This window comes from Hemiscyllium ocellatum, chromosome 39, assembly GCF_020745735.1.
Source record: "Hemiscyllium ocellatum isolate sHemOce1 chromosome 39, sHemOce1.pat.X.cur, whole genome shotgun sequence".
In the NCBI taxonomy this organism is placed as follows: Eukaryota; Metazoa; Chordata; class Chondrichthyes; order Orectolobiformes; family Hemiscylliidae; genus Hemiscyllium; species Hemiscyllium ocellatum.
The window spans coordinates 9,395,479-9,407,562 of NC_083439.1; the positions used below are offsets into that span (position 1 = coordinate 9,395,479).

The window sequence follows — 12,084 nt, forward strand, 5'->3', positions numbered from 1 at the left end:
CGCCGACCAGATTTCGCAAACTAAAATAATCCTATTTGCCCGTGTTTGACCCATATCCCTCTAAACCCTTCCTATTCATGTACCTGTTTAAAAGTCTTTTCAATGTTATAGCCGTACCTGCTGCTATCACTTCCTGATGGTTCATTCCACACACGAACCACCTTCTGTGTGAAAATGCTCCCCACGCGTCCCTTTTAAATCTTTCTCCTCTCGCCTTAAAACTATGCCCCCTAGTTTTAAACTCCTCTACCTGTCACCATATCTATGCCTCTCATGATTTTATAAACCTCTATATGCTCACCCTCAACCTCCTACATTACAGGGGGAAGAAAGTCCCAGCTGATCCAGCTTCTTATAAATCAAACCCTCTCATCCAGGTAACATCCTTTAAATTTTTTTCTGAACCCTTTCCAATATCCTCCACAGAACATTTTGGGGAGACTAAGGCTTATCTCAAGATTCTAGCATCTGATCTAATCTTCCTTTGTAGCTAAAATATGAATATTCAGTGGCTCAGGTGAGCTTTCTGGTCATATTATACCAGTGGGCAATTTTCATCTTACAAGGTGACAAGGCATAAAAGTGTCACAAATTAATCATCATCTGTGACTTCAATACCAGTGAAAATATTGATTTCTATGTAAGACAAGAATTAAAAATGGTGTCATTGCATATTCCTTCACGTGCTTTTTTTTGAGAAGTAGTGATAGTACCATAAAATTTTAGTTTTAGAAAAGAGTTAGATGGGAAACAGAAGCAGTGGCGGTAACAGCTGTTAAGAACGTTAGCAATGTATTTGCAAAGATTAGCCCTGATCATGATTAATGAACCCTGTGTTGATACATGCAAATTGTTATTACACTGAAACCTGGACCTCAAATGACTAACACTCCTTCACCACTACCTCCCTCCCTTCTCGCGAGAATGGAGGAAAAGGTCAACAGTTCAAAGGGACAGGATTCAAGGCTGAGGAATGTACTGATTTCCACAGAAACCAGTTCACCACACTAAATGCTGACCTGATTCTTATTTATCAGACATTCACATGTTAACATCCTAGGTCAGGACACCCTCGGTCCCCTTGCAGGCTCAGGAACATGCTAAGTTCATGTGTGATCATGGCTGTCAACTTGGCACACAGCAAAAATGCTAACAGAGACCTTCCTGTACAAAGCAGGCCTGAGACCGCTGTTAATAGTCACCTATTAACTGTCTGTTGCCACCTCCCTCAGGTCCTCCCACAGCTCCAAGACTTTGGTGAGGAATTAATTTTATTTGAAGAGTCAACTTTTAGTTAGTCCCAATATGGTGTTTCTGATCAGGCTTCAGTGAAATACAATTTGCAAAATAAAAGAAGTCTGTTTTCCTACTGAACACCAGAGATGCAGCCAAACGCTCAAGCTTGTGTGAAAAATAGAAGATTAATATTCATTTTCACTGGTTAAAATAGATAGTCTTGCTTCATGTTTACCTTCTTCTATGAATTGGTGGCCGCTTTACCATGTCACCAAGCATTCTCACAGAACTGAAAACAAATCAATGAAGATGAACAATCATTCAGCATAGAAATGAAATGATCGATGCCTCGAAGAATAAAGGATGAAATGATTAGAAGAACGAAAACCAGAGAAATCAAGAAAGCAAAATAATGAATAATAGCAAGGGACAAAACTCACACAAGGTGTAAAAATCGATACATTTGAAGTCCAAAGGTAAAGTACACTGCAATTAAAACCATCCCCCTCTTTCATGTACTGAGATCCCAACCTTCAATGTGCAGAAAGAGACCATTTGGCCCAACACATCTGTGCCAGTGCCTATGCTCCACTTGAACCTGTATCCCACTGTAATCCATCCCACTATGAACAGACTGTCTTTTTCCCATTCATGTGGACTTATCTGGCTTTCTATTAACTGTGTCAATACTCCTCCCTGAAATACTCAATGTGGTAGCCAGTGATAGCGAGTTCTAAGTCACAACCACTTGCTTGAAGACCTTACTGGACTTTCAGTGACTATCTTAGATTCATGACTTTGACAGCAAGATCCTCCCAGCCCTGGGAATGGTCTGAATGGAGACTGATGGTAGTTGGGGTGGGGTGGGGTGGTGAGGGACGGTTGATAAAATAGCAGGGACAGCTCACCGATGCATTCCTGCTTCTTGGGGACCACCAGCCAGCACGAAGATTGTGATGGGTAGTCTAAAGCAGATTTAATTCACCATGGCTTCCCTGAATGGAAGTGCTACTGGTGACAGCCTGGGGTCCATTGGAGTTTTAGGCTGCCAGCCAGTCAGTCTTCCTCTTCAACGGTGGGAGCTTGCCCACTTGGCTCCCCTGTAAAATACATTATTGCGTTCACCCTTTCATGGCACAGGGGAAGGGTGGGGCAGCATTGTGCGATGCCCCTATATTCTCCTACCAGCCTGAGGAGCACCCTCCTCCCTCTGGAACTGCGGAGGTTCTGGAGATGCCAGTCCCGTAACCGTTATATCCATAATTGGGTAGTGAACTCAGGGGGATCCTTTGGGAAAATAGCTGCCTCCAGCTTGTCTTGCAGTAAGCTCGGGTAGGCAATCTCCATTTGGTCTCCAGTGCTCTGAAGCCACTGAGAGGACTCTGCTCCCAAACGCACGAAAATCTCATTCATGTCTGTCTCATCATACCACTTCACAACTAACATCAGGTCACTCCTGAAGTCTTTGCTTTTCCCTATCATTTCCCTGCATCCTGTTCTTAATAGTTACACCCTCTCAGGCCAGGTTGAGTGATCATCCAATTGAACATGAACTAGGGATGCTATCCAATGTGATGCTAATACCATTACTTCACAGCTGCAATCTATGACTGGAGTAATCACCATCAAGTCATGCAACCAAAGAGAACTACAGCACAGAAACAGGCCCTTCAGCCCATCGAGTCTATGCCAGTCAAAAACAACCATCTAATTATTCTAATCCCATTTTCCAGCACTTGGCCCATAGCCTTGTTTGCCTTGGGATCTCAAGTCAAGATTAGAATGGTGCTGGAAAAGCACAGCAGGTCAGGCAGCATCCGAGGAGCAGGATGGTCAATGTTTCCGGTAAAAGCCCTTCATCAGGAATCATTTGCTGATTCGCTTTTCCAGCATCACTCTAATCTTGACTCTAATCTCTGGTGTGTGCGTTACCCACTTCCGTCTTGGGATCACAAGTTCCTATCTAAATACTTCTTTAACAGGTATGAAGGTTTCTGTCTCTACCACCCTTGCAGGCAGTGAATTCCAGATTCCCACCACCCTCGGGTGAAAACCTTTTTCTTCACCTCCCCTCTGAAACTCCTGTCCCTTACATTAAATCTATAGCCCCTGATCATTGATCCCCACATCAAGAGGAACCTGCTGTCTACCCTTGTCTATGCCCCTCAATTTTATACATTTCAATCATGTACAATCCCAAACTCCTCTGCTCCAATGATAACAACTCCATTAAAATTGAATTGCTTCCTTCCAGCTTGATGCTTTCAGGCATGCGCTTGCTTCAAATCACCTAAAGATTGTACACACCACCCAATGACCATAGGCCTGAGTTTCAGGAGTTTTTTTCTCTCTCAAGCTTAAATGATCACAGAAAAACAAAGATCATTTCATTTTGGGACAAATAACAACATGGAAATTCACTCTGTTTCATCTCATGAACAGTGCAACCTCTTTCCACCATTACCTTGATGTTTAAGAATTTGCAGCTTATACTTCATCACGTCCTTCCACAAAGTCATTTTGAAGGCCACCAAAACAGACAAAATGCCGAAGCAAAGAGAGTTGTGTGAACAAGGTTGAGGATTATAATGACTTATTGAAAAATTAAATGTTGCAATGTTTAAACATTGTGGTTGCAAAATGCATTGTGTATTCTCCATTTAGGTTAATTAACCCATTTTCCTACAGTACATTAATATCCACTCACTGTAACATTTATTGTTGTAAAGTGTCGCCATACCAATCGAGAATTGAATAGAAAAATGGTTGAACCTTATGAATGCTACAGAGTTCTCTCCCTCAACTCTCCAGCCACATCCCTCTTTCTCACATCTTACCTTCTCTGGTTGATCTCTGCTTCGCTGCCTGTGTTCTTCCCGGGTCCCCAGCTGTGTCGCCGGAAGGGTGACAGTGGCCTGATCACTGGTCTGAAGATGGAGGCTCGTGTGGGCACATCAGCAACACTGTCCTTCTCCTCTTCAGCTTCACACACTACAGTGCAGCCATTATCTTGCCCTGCCGACCCTCTGCTGTCCCTCTGCTCGGTGCTCAAAAGGCTCTGTCCGTCATGATCCTCCTTTACTTCCAAGATTGCATCAGAGGGCAGGAAGACCTCACCATCAAGGGCTGTGGTCAGCTCAGGTGACTCAGAATGCCCAATAGTCGAACTACTTGTTGTCACACCACCAACTTCATACTCAATGTTCTGCGCACCCACAAGCTGAAACACAGGAAAAGGAAAACTAGGTTCATATTTTTAATAACAGCCAGTGTTATGGACTAGGCCAAACCCTCTCAAAACACAGGAAGAAGTTAGCCTAGACCCTAACTTTTTCTTATTTTAAAAGCCAAATGTTGCATTCCAGATGCGATTCAATTGGTCAAACTATCATCCTTGAAACAAAACACACTTTATTCATTCAGTATAGTTAAAATACACCAAAGAAAGAAGAAATTGGAATAAGTTAAGTCTGTTGGATAACTTAACAGAATAATAAATTATTTAACCACTAAACAGTAAATGTTCCAACAGAGTAAACACACCCATGGCAAAGGCAAATTCAGTAAAACAGATAGTCTAACAGGCAATTCTCCAATCCAGGAGGAAAAACAAGAGAAAACAGAGAGAGAGATGAGAGAGAGCTAGAGACAAACAGATAGAGAGATAGAGAGAGAGAGAGAGAACGAGCGCACACATGCGCGAGAAAAGCAGGAGAGGTATACTGCAGATTACAAACCCAGCATCAAGACCCCAGCACCAACTGCTACTAAAAAAACTAAAAGTCCTAGCTCTGTGGGAGCTTGACCCCACCCATTCAGGCTGCTTCTATTGTTCCAACTTTTAAAAAAGCCCCAAGGCCTCTCAGGCTGTTTACTAGATTCACCTTTATCTTAAGGCCTCTCTTCAAAGAATAAAGTAAACCTCTTAAAGCTATAATATCGTCAGAAGGCATTTGCCACCCTTTACTCCTAAAGAGCTGCTTTGCTGGTTGAATTGGTACATGTTTTGTATGGTGGGGGAACTGAGCACAACTACAGACGGATCTCAAAACAGATCGCTGGTCATTGCTTAACCCAGTTACCCCAGCATTAGATTCTGCTTCAGACTCCAAGAACACAGAAGATGCAAGGCTATCAGCTGAGTTCCTGCCTGTGAAAAAAAGTGCACAAGGCTACATCCCTTACCCTCCACTAAAGCCCTCCCCAAGTATCAACCCCCACTTACACACTCTAAGATACACAGGATTTTAGCACATTCCAGGTTGATTTACTGTATCATATCAGGGTAGTGCTACACGACAGGAGCTGCCAAATTTCAAACTGAGATATGAAAGGAACTGCCTCTTTAGCTTCTCCTACGGATGTAAATGATCCCAGAGGGTTTGTTTTTCTCATATTGGGGGCTCCCCATTCCTTAGGAAATTGCTTGCTACCTCTTGGCTCCTTTGGTGGCTTGCTACAGAAACTTCTCATTTTCCTACCTCATGTCAGTAGGACATACTGCTCAATGATTTGTGCCTGTAAAATGGTTTGGGGGGTCAAGCCAATGGTATTGTGTCAGAGGGAGAGCCATCTCAAGGGAACAAGATGTTTGCAGAATCACATCCTAAAAAAAGTAGCTGATTTGCTAACTTTACAGTGCTACCTCATACAGTGCTACCTCACTACAACAGACTTAAGGTTGTTCAGCACATAGGCATATTGATGTGGTTTTGCTGCCTTTGCCCAGTTTTAGACTGACCTCATGAGTGTTGGACTGTCTTGCAGACACCTTGTACTGCCAGCTTTTGAAAAGCAAAACAAAAATCTGAAGAAATCTAAATGAACTCAATTGCTTGGGGTTCAAAGGCTCAATAAGTTATTTTTTTTTAAAATCGGATATGTGATGTGAAGCATCAATTCAGAACAACATTTCCATTATACTTACCAGCACCCTGAAGCTCAGTGCAATGAGAATGGGGAATTAATTTGATCATTGCTGCTGAAGCAATAGATAGGTACCTGAAATTAACTCGTGCTGACAAGAACTTGCTGTTTTTATGTCATTCATGCCCTCTTATTTTGAGGTGATGCCTGCTGGCCCAAGGCTCTCCCACAAGGGGGAGCAATCTTCCCATTTCTACCCGGTCAAGCCCACTCAGAATCCCGTACAGTTCAATAAGGTTGCCTCTTATTCTTCCAAATTCCAATGATCCCAAACTACTAACCTCGCCTCATAAGAATGTCTTTCTATTTGCAGGATTAACCGAATGAACCTTCTCTGGACTGCCTCCAATGCCAGTATATTGTTTATTTAATAGGAGGCCCAAGACTGTTTGCAATAACCCACCTGGGGTCTAATTAGGAAGCTTAGAAGTCGAATAGGAACAGTCTAAATCAAAATTTGACGCTGAGTACAACAAGGAGATGGAAGGTCAGATGGCCAAGTGCTCGGTTAAAGAGGCGGGATTTAAGGAGCACCTTACATTCGATGACATGGAAGACAGAGGGAGGAGTACAGCTGGAGCTTGTGGCTGGTGGCTGGGGCAAACGAACATGGGTCACTTCCAACACAGCGATTAAAATTCAGCATGCTAAAGAGGCTAGAAATAAGTTAAGCATTCATCTTGGTAGGTCAAGAGGCTAAATGAAATGGCAAAGACAGGGAGGGGTGAGGATATAGCGGGATACAAAATGAGTGAATGAGAATTTTAAAAGTAAGGAAATGCTTAACCTGGAATTGATGTAGAGCAACAGGCACAGGAAAGAACAGAGTTTTGAGCAAGTTGAGATATAGGCAGCAGAGTATTGGGTGATTTTCAAGTTTATTAATGGGAGAATGTAGAAGACCAGCCAGATCTGGAATAGGTAAGTCAAGAGGGAGTTGAGTCTACACTTTGATGTAACTCAAAGTAGCCAGAGAAGAAGTTGGATGAGCTTCAATTCGGATTAGATTAGATTCCCTATAGTACGGAAGTAGGCCATTTGGCCCAACAGGTCCACATCAGCCCTCTGAACAGTAATCCTTCCAGGCCCAGTCCCCTACCCTATGTTTACCCCTGATTAATACCTAACACTATGGGCAATTTAACATGACCAATTCACCTGACCTGCACGTCTTTGGATTGTGGGAGGAAACCCACGCAGGCAGGGGGAGCATGTATAAGCTCCACACAGTCACCCGAGGTGGAAATCGAACCCAGGTCCCTGGCGCTGAGAGGCAGCAGTGCTAACCACTGAGCCACCGCGTTGCCTCTCGAAGCACAAAAATATCGCTGAAGACTCCTACCTGCCAATTACTAACGTCCCCAGAAAAATGTACATGGGTTGCAAGAACCAGGATCAGACTCAGTTGCGACATTCTCCAGGGTCAAAGTTCCTTCCAATACTCCATTATTCAGATTGGAGAGTGAACATAATGGTAAGTTCTGACAATGCCAGTGGAATGGTAAAGAAAGGAGAAAATGTAAGAGGAAAAGGGTGGTGGTGGATGGGCAGAGGTGGCATCTGGAAAATAACATTTTTCAATGTAAGTGACGATTAGGAGCTGAAATCTTGCTGAGGAATAGCCAAAGAAATGTGTGTGTGACTCATGAGCAACACTAACTAAAACTGATGCTGGAAAAAATGATGTGGAGGTGCTGGTGTTGGACTGGGCTGGGCAAAGTTAAAAAAAACGCACAACATCAGGTTATATTCCATAAGGTTTATTTGGAAGCATGATATCAGAGCACTGCTCCTTCATCAAGTAGCTAGCTACCTGAAACTAATCTTGGAAAAAAAGTTACACCCAGAGTTTCAGATAGGATGCATGCAGATATATAGTGCCAAAAAAATCATTCAACTCAAAATGTTGGAAGTAACTTTCCAAATTTATTCTCTACCATGTGACCTTATAATTGGATTTCAGGTAATACCTAAGTACTAAAACATCTAAAACACGCCAGATGGCAAAAATGCTGGTCTGTAAGCTTCTATCAAGTTGTCATGTATTAGTTGTCAGCAGACATGGTTTAGACTTCACTTTGAAGGAAGACTACTGCAGGAGTTGCCAACACTGATGGACAAACAGCCCAAAAATTGTCAATGACTTAATGGATTTTTAAAAATCCTGCAATCACTGCAGGGTAAATCATCAAGTTGACTTAGACAAATTGGCCATTTCCCCAGGACTGGCTAATTGTTTTAGTTTTGACAGGAAGTCAGAATGACTCCTGAAGATCAAAGGTGACAGTAAGTATAGCAGTCTGTTCAGGATTAGCTGCTCCAATTCACTCACAGACTACAGGATTCCTTTGACCTTCGACCCACAACAGCGAGTTTAACTTCCTGTCAGGAACCGATCCAAATCAGCTAATTAAGACAGGCTGGGGCACCACCCTATGGTGAATCCACGAGATGATGATTAGGTTAGGTGAACAAACAGCTTGATAAAGAAAATACAACAAGGGTGGATTTATCCACCGTCAACTTTATAGGCAAAATAAGTCAATAACACTCATCGGAGTCCTGCGATAATGTTCGCTGACAGTCAGAAGGTGCTGTGGTTCACCATGTAAGCCCATTATACTTGGACAACAATGACTTCCAACAATGATGCTCCCCTCCAAAAGTGAGGAATCATTTCTCAAGCTGAACATTAAATACGAATCAGAGTCCCTACAATGTGGAAAAGAAAATCATCGAGTCAGCACCAATGTTCCCATCCCCATAACCCTACATTTCCCATGGCTAATTCACCTAACCTGCACACACTTGGACATTACAGGACAATATAGCATGGCCAACCCACCTAACGCTGCACATCTTTGGACTGTGGTAGAAACTGGAGCACCCGGAGGAAACCCACACAGACAGAGGGAGAATGTGCAAACAGCACACAATTACCCAAAACTGGAATTGAACCCGGGCCCCTAGTGCTGTGAGGCAACAGTGCTAATCACTGAGCCATCATACTAAGACACTGGTTTGAGAAAACCAGGAGAATACTCAAATAGGGAAACAAAACAGCATGTTTTGTCTGTTTTTTTTTCTTGAGAACTTTGGTTTTATTGGTTAAGGGAAGTTTTGACGATTGGACATGATAGAGGATGGCAGTGGGGTGAGAGGGGTGAGAAAGACTGCTTGAGAGATGATGGTATGAGTTAGAATCTAATGCAAATAAGAGATTTCCTTATTTTATGCAGCACTTTTCACAACCACTTTATTGCCATAGAAACACTGTTGAAGTGTAGTTATAATGGAGGGAACATAACAGACAATTTGCTCTCAGAAAGGTCCCAGAAACAACAATGGGATAACAAGCAGATTCTCTTTTTTCTGGTGGTGCTGCTTAAAGGATAGAAATTGGGCGATAATACCAGGATAATCTCACTGCACCCGACTCCGAAACCTGTCGTATAAACATAAAATAAAACTCCAAAAAACTTTAAATTTTAAAATCAGCTCTGAGCTACGTTTCCTTTTCAGTTCTCACTAGGAAAATTATATCTTCACTGTATAATGTTATGAGTCTGGACTGGACCTTTCTGAACAAGTGCAAGTGGACATCACCTTATTCCCTTGGGGTCTTGGTTTAATGGTCTCATCCAAAACATTGCACCTTTCATAGCCCCTTCAGGTCAACGCTGGAGTACCAGCCGTGGGTGTTCAGGCTGTGGATTGGCATGTCAACCCTGAGGAGTGAAAACCTTTGTGAATTAGTCTTGAGCTGACAACTCTGGGGCAACTACGTATCTGGTGGCTCTAGCGGCAAGCTGCTGTATAAGGCATGTGTAGGGAATACTAGACCAGGGAAGTAGGCTGTATGCATTACCAGAGTTGAAAATGTGTTGCTGGTTAAAGCGCAGCAGGTCAGGCAGCATCCACGGAACAGGAAATTCGATGTTTCGGGCCAGAGCCCTTCATCAGGCCCGAAACGCCGAATTTCCTGTTCCTTGGATGCTGCCTGACCTGCTGGGCTTTAACCAGCAACACATTTTCAGCTCTGATCTCCAGCATCTGCAGACCTCACTTTTTATTCGTATGCATTACCAGGCCAGCAATGGTGGGGAGGAACCAGACTATCAAAAATCAAGATGGCTTGTACACCAGCAACTGGAAACAGTCACTGGAAAAATAAACGACTTATTGCTGGTCGTGTTCTTTTCATACATTAAAGCAATAAGCTGTTCATTAATCAATGTATATGAACAAAAACAACTGTCATCAAAACAAGTCAGTCATTCCGGTTTAAGCCTATTCTTTGCACAAACAGGAAACCAATATTTCAGTTTGATTTGAGTTACGGGGAATTGCAGCTGACATTCACTTTAGCTTTTACAGCAAAACCATCAGTCCAAATCAATAACATGATGCAGTGCAGACACAGGCAACAAGACAGAATTGGAAAACATAACATTGATCAGGGCTGACAAAATGTAATGGCTGGTTGACACTTGTTTATACAGCAGGCAAAGGAGAAAGAAGAAACAGGAACTACAGGAATGTGCTTCTATTTCTCCCTCATTCAGCCAGTGTCACCACAGTATGACCTGCCAATCACACCTGTAGACTAGGTGCTGGCCATTCTGGGGTGCCGAGTTAGGTGTTGGTGCTTGCCATCTCTCTCATCATTTTTGGGGAATAGTAGAATAACTGCTCTTGGCCTTGGGTGATAAGGGGCCAGTTAGCTTAGCTGACTGGACGGTGATGTGCCATGCACAGTCATGCCAACAGCATGGGTTCAATTTCCATGCCAACTGAGATTACCATGTTGTACTCTCCTCCTTAATCTCTCTCACCCCTGAGGCATGATGACCCTCAAGTTAAACACCACCATTTGTCTTTCTCTAATGAATGAGCAGTCCTAATGTCCTCTGGAACTATGGCAACTTTACCATGGGCCCTCTTGAGAGAACTCTTCAGTGGTGTGGGTGAAATGTCTTGTCTGATCTTGCAAAATGGAGGCGAGATGTTTTAAGTTATTAGGATAGGCACCAAAATCTTGGATCCACTTGAGTGAAGATTGAATGTTGATCTGAACAAAGTGTTTAAAATGTTAAGAGAGATCTATAACAGAGATCCAGAAAAAAGTATTTCTTCAGATGGGGGTCTTGAAGAAAGACAAAAATCTTAAAATTACAGACAAGCCATTTAGAAGCTAATTGGAAAGTACTTTGAGAGACATAGTTTCACATTTCTGCTAACCTATTTCCCAAAAGCCCATTGATTCTGGGACAATTGAGCTTAAAAAGCCAATTTGGAAAGAATAAGACATCAAAAGATAAATACTGATGAGGTCCCAGATCAGTCATGATTTTTATAATAGAATGATGAAGGAGATGTGATTGGCTGAACAGCTTACTCTTGTACTTGGATTCTTTCAAAGCCAGGCAATTTTAATTGTATTTGCTTTTACTTCAAACTTCGTTCAAAATTTTTGATTCTGGTGATTTGCAAAGGCAGTTGAATTTTACAGGCTTTACCTTATTGGTGCATGAAATCAAAAGCTAACAGCAGAATCTATTTAAATCAGCAAATTAACACATTAAGGTTCAAATTGTGTCTTCTGTGCATCTGAAAAATAAACAACTTGGCTGGCAGAGAGACAGTGGTGGGGGTGCTGGAACTCCACTGCACGTGTCAATGGAGAAGAGTTTATCTCAATAGTGATGCCTTTCAAATGGCAGATAGTCTACCTTTACTCACTAGGTACACCTCCAAGAAATGGACAGCGCTCTGGCCACAAGCCCTAATTCCTCAGTATAGTTCAGCACCTCGGAGGATAAAAGGAAAGAACAGAATTTAAACAAAAATCACCACGAACAGCATCAAGGAAGAGGCCTCGATATTTCCAGTGAGCACTGTGGTAATCTACTGAGTCTGTAG

At 42.6% G+C, this 12,084-nt stretch overlaps 1 protein-coding gene across 8 annotated transcripts in view; it reads right to left on the reverse strand.

Moving 5' to 3' along the window:
* Window positions 1-12,084, reverse strand: part of LOC132834379 (A-kinase anchor protein 13-like) — a 416,727-nt gene that overhangs the window by 125,368 nt on the left and 279,275 nt on the right. For 6 of the 8 annotated variants that reach the window (XM_060853223.1, XM_060853225.1, XM_060853230.1 and 3 more), the window contains 2 exons: window positions 4,074-4,456; window positions 1,472-1,525 (listed from right to left, as the gene is read on the reverse strand). In XM_060853223.1, coding sequence (XP_060709206.1) covers window positions 1,472-1,525; window positions 4,074-4,456 — 437 coding nt within the window. The remainder of the gene's footprint in view (window positions 1-1,471; window positions 1,526-4,073; window positions 4,457-12,084) is intronic. The other 2 variants (XM_060853232.1, XM_060853231.1) reach the window with 1 other exon arrangement.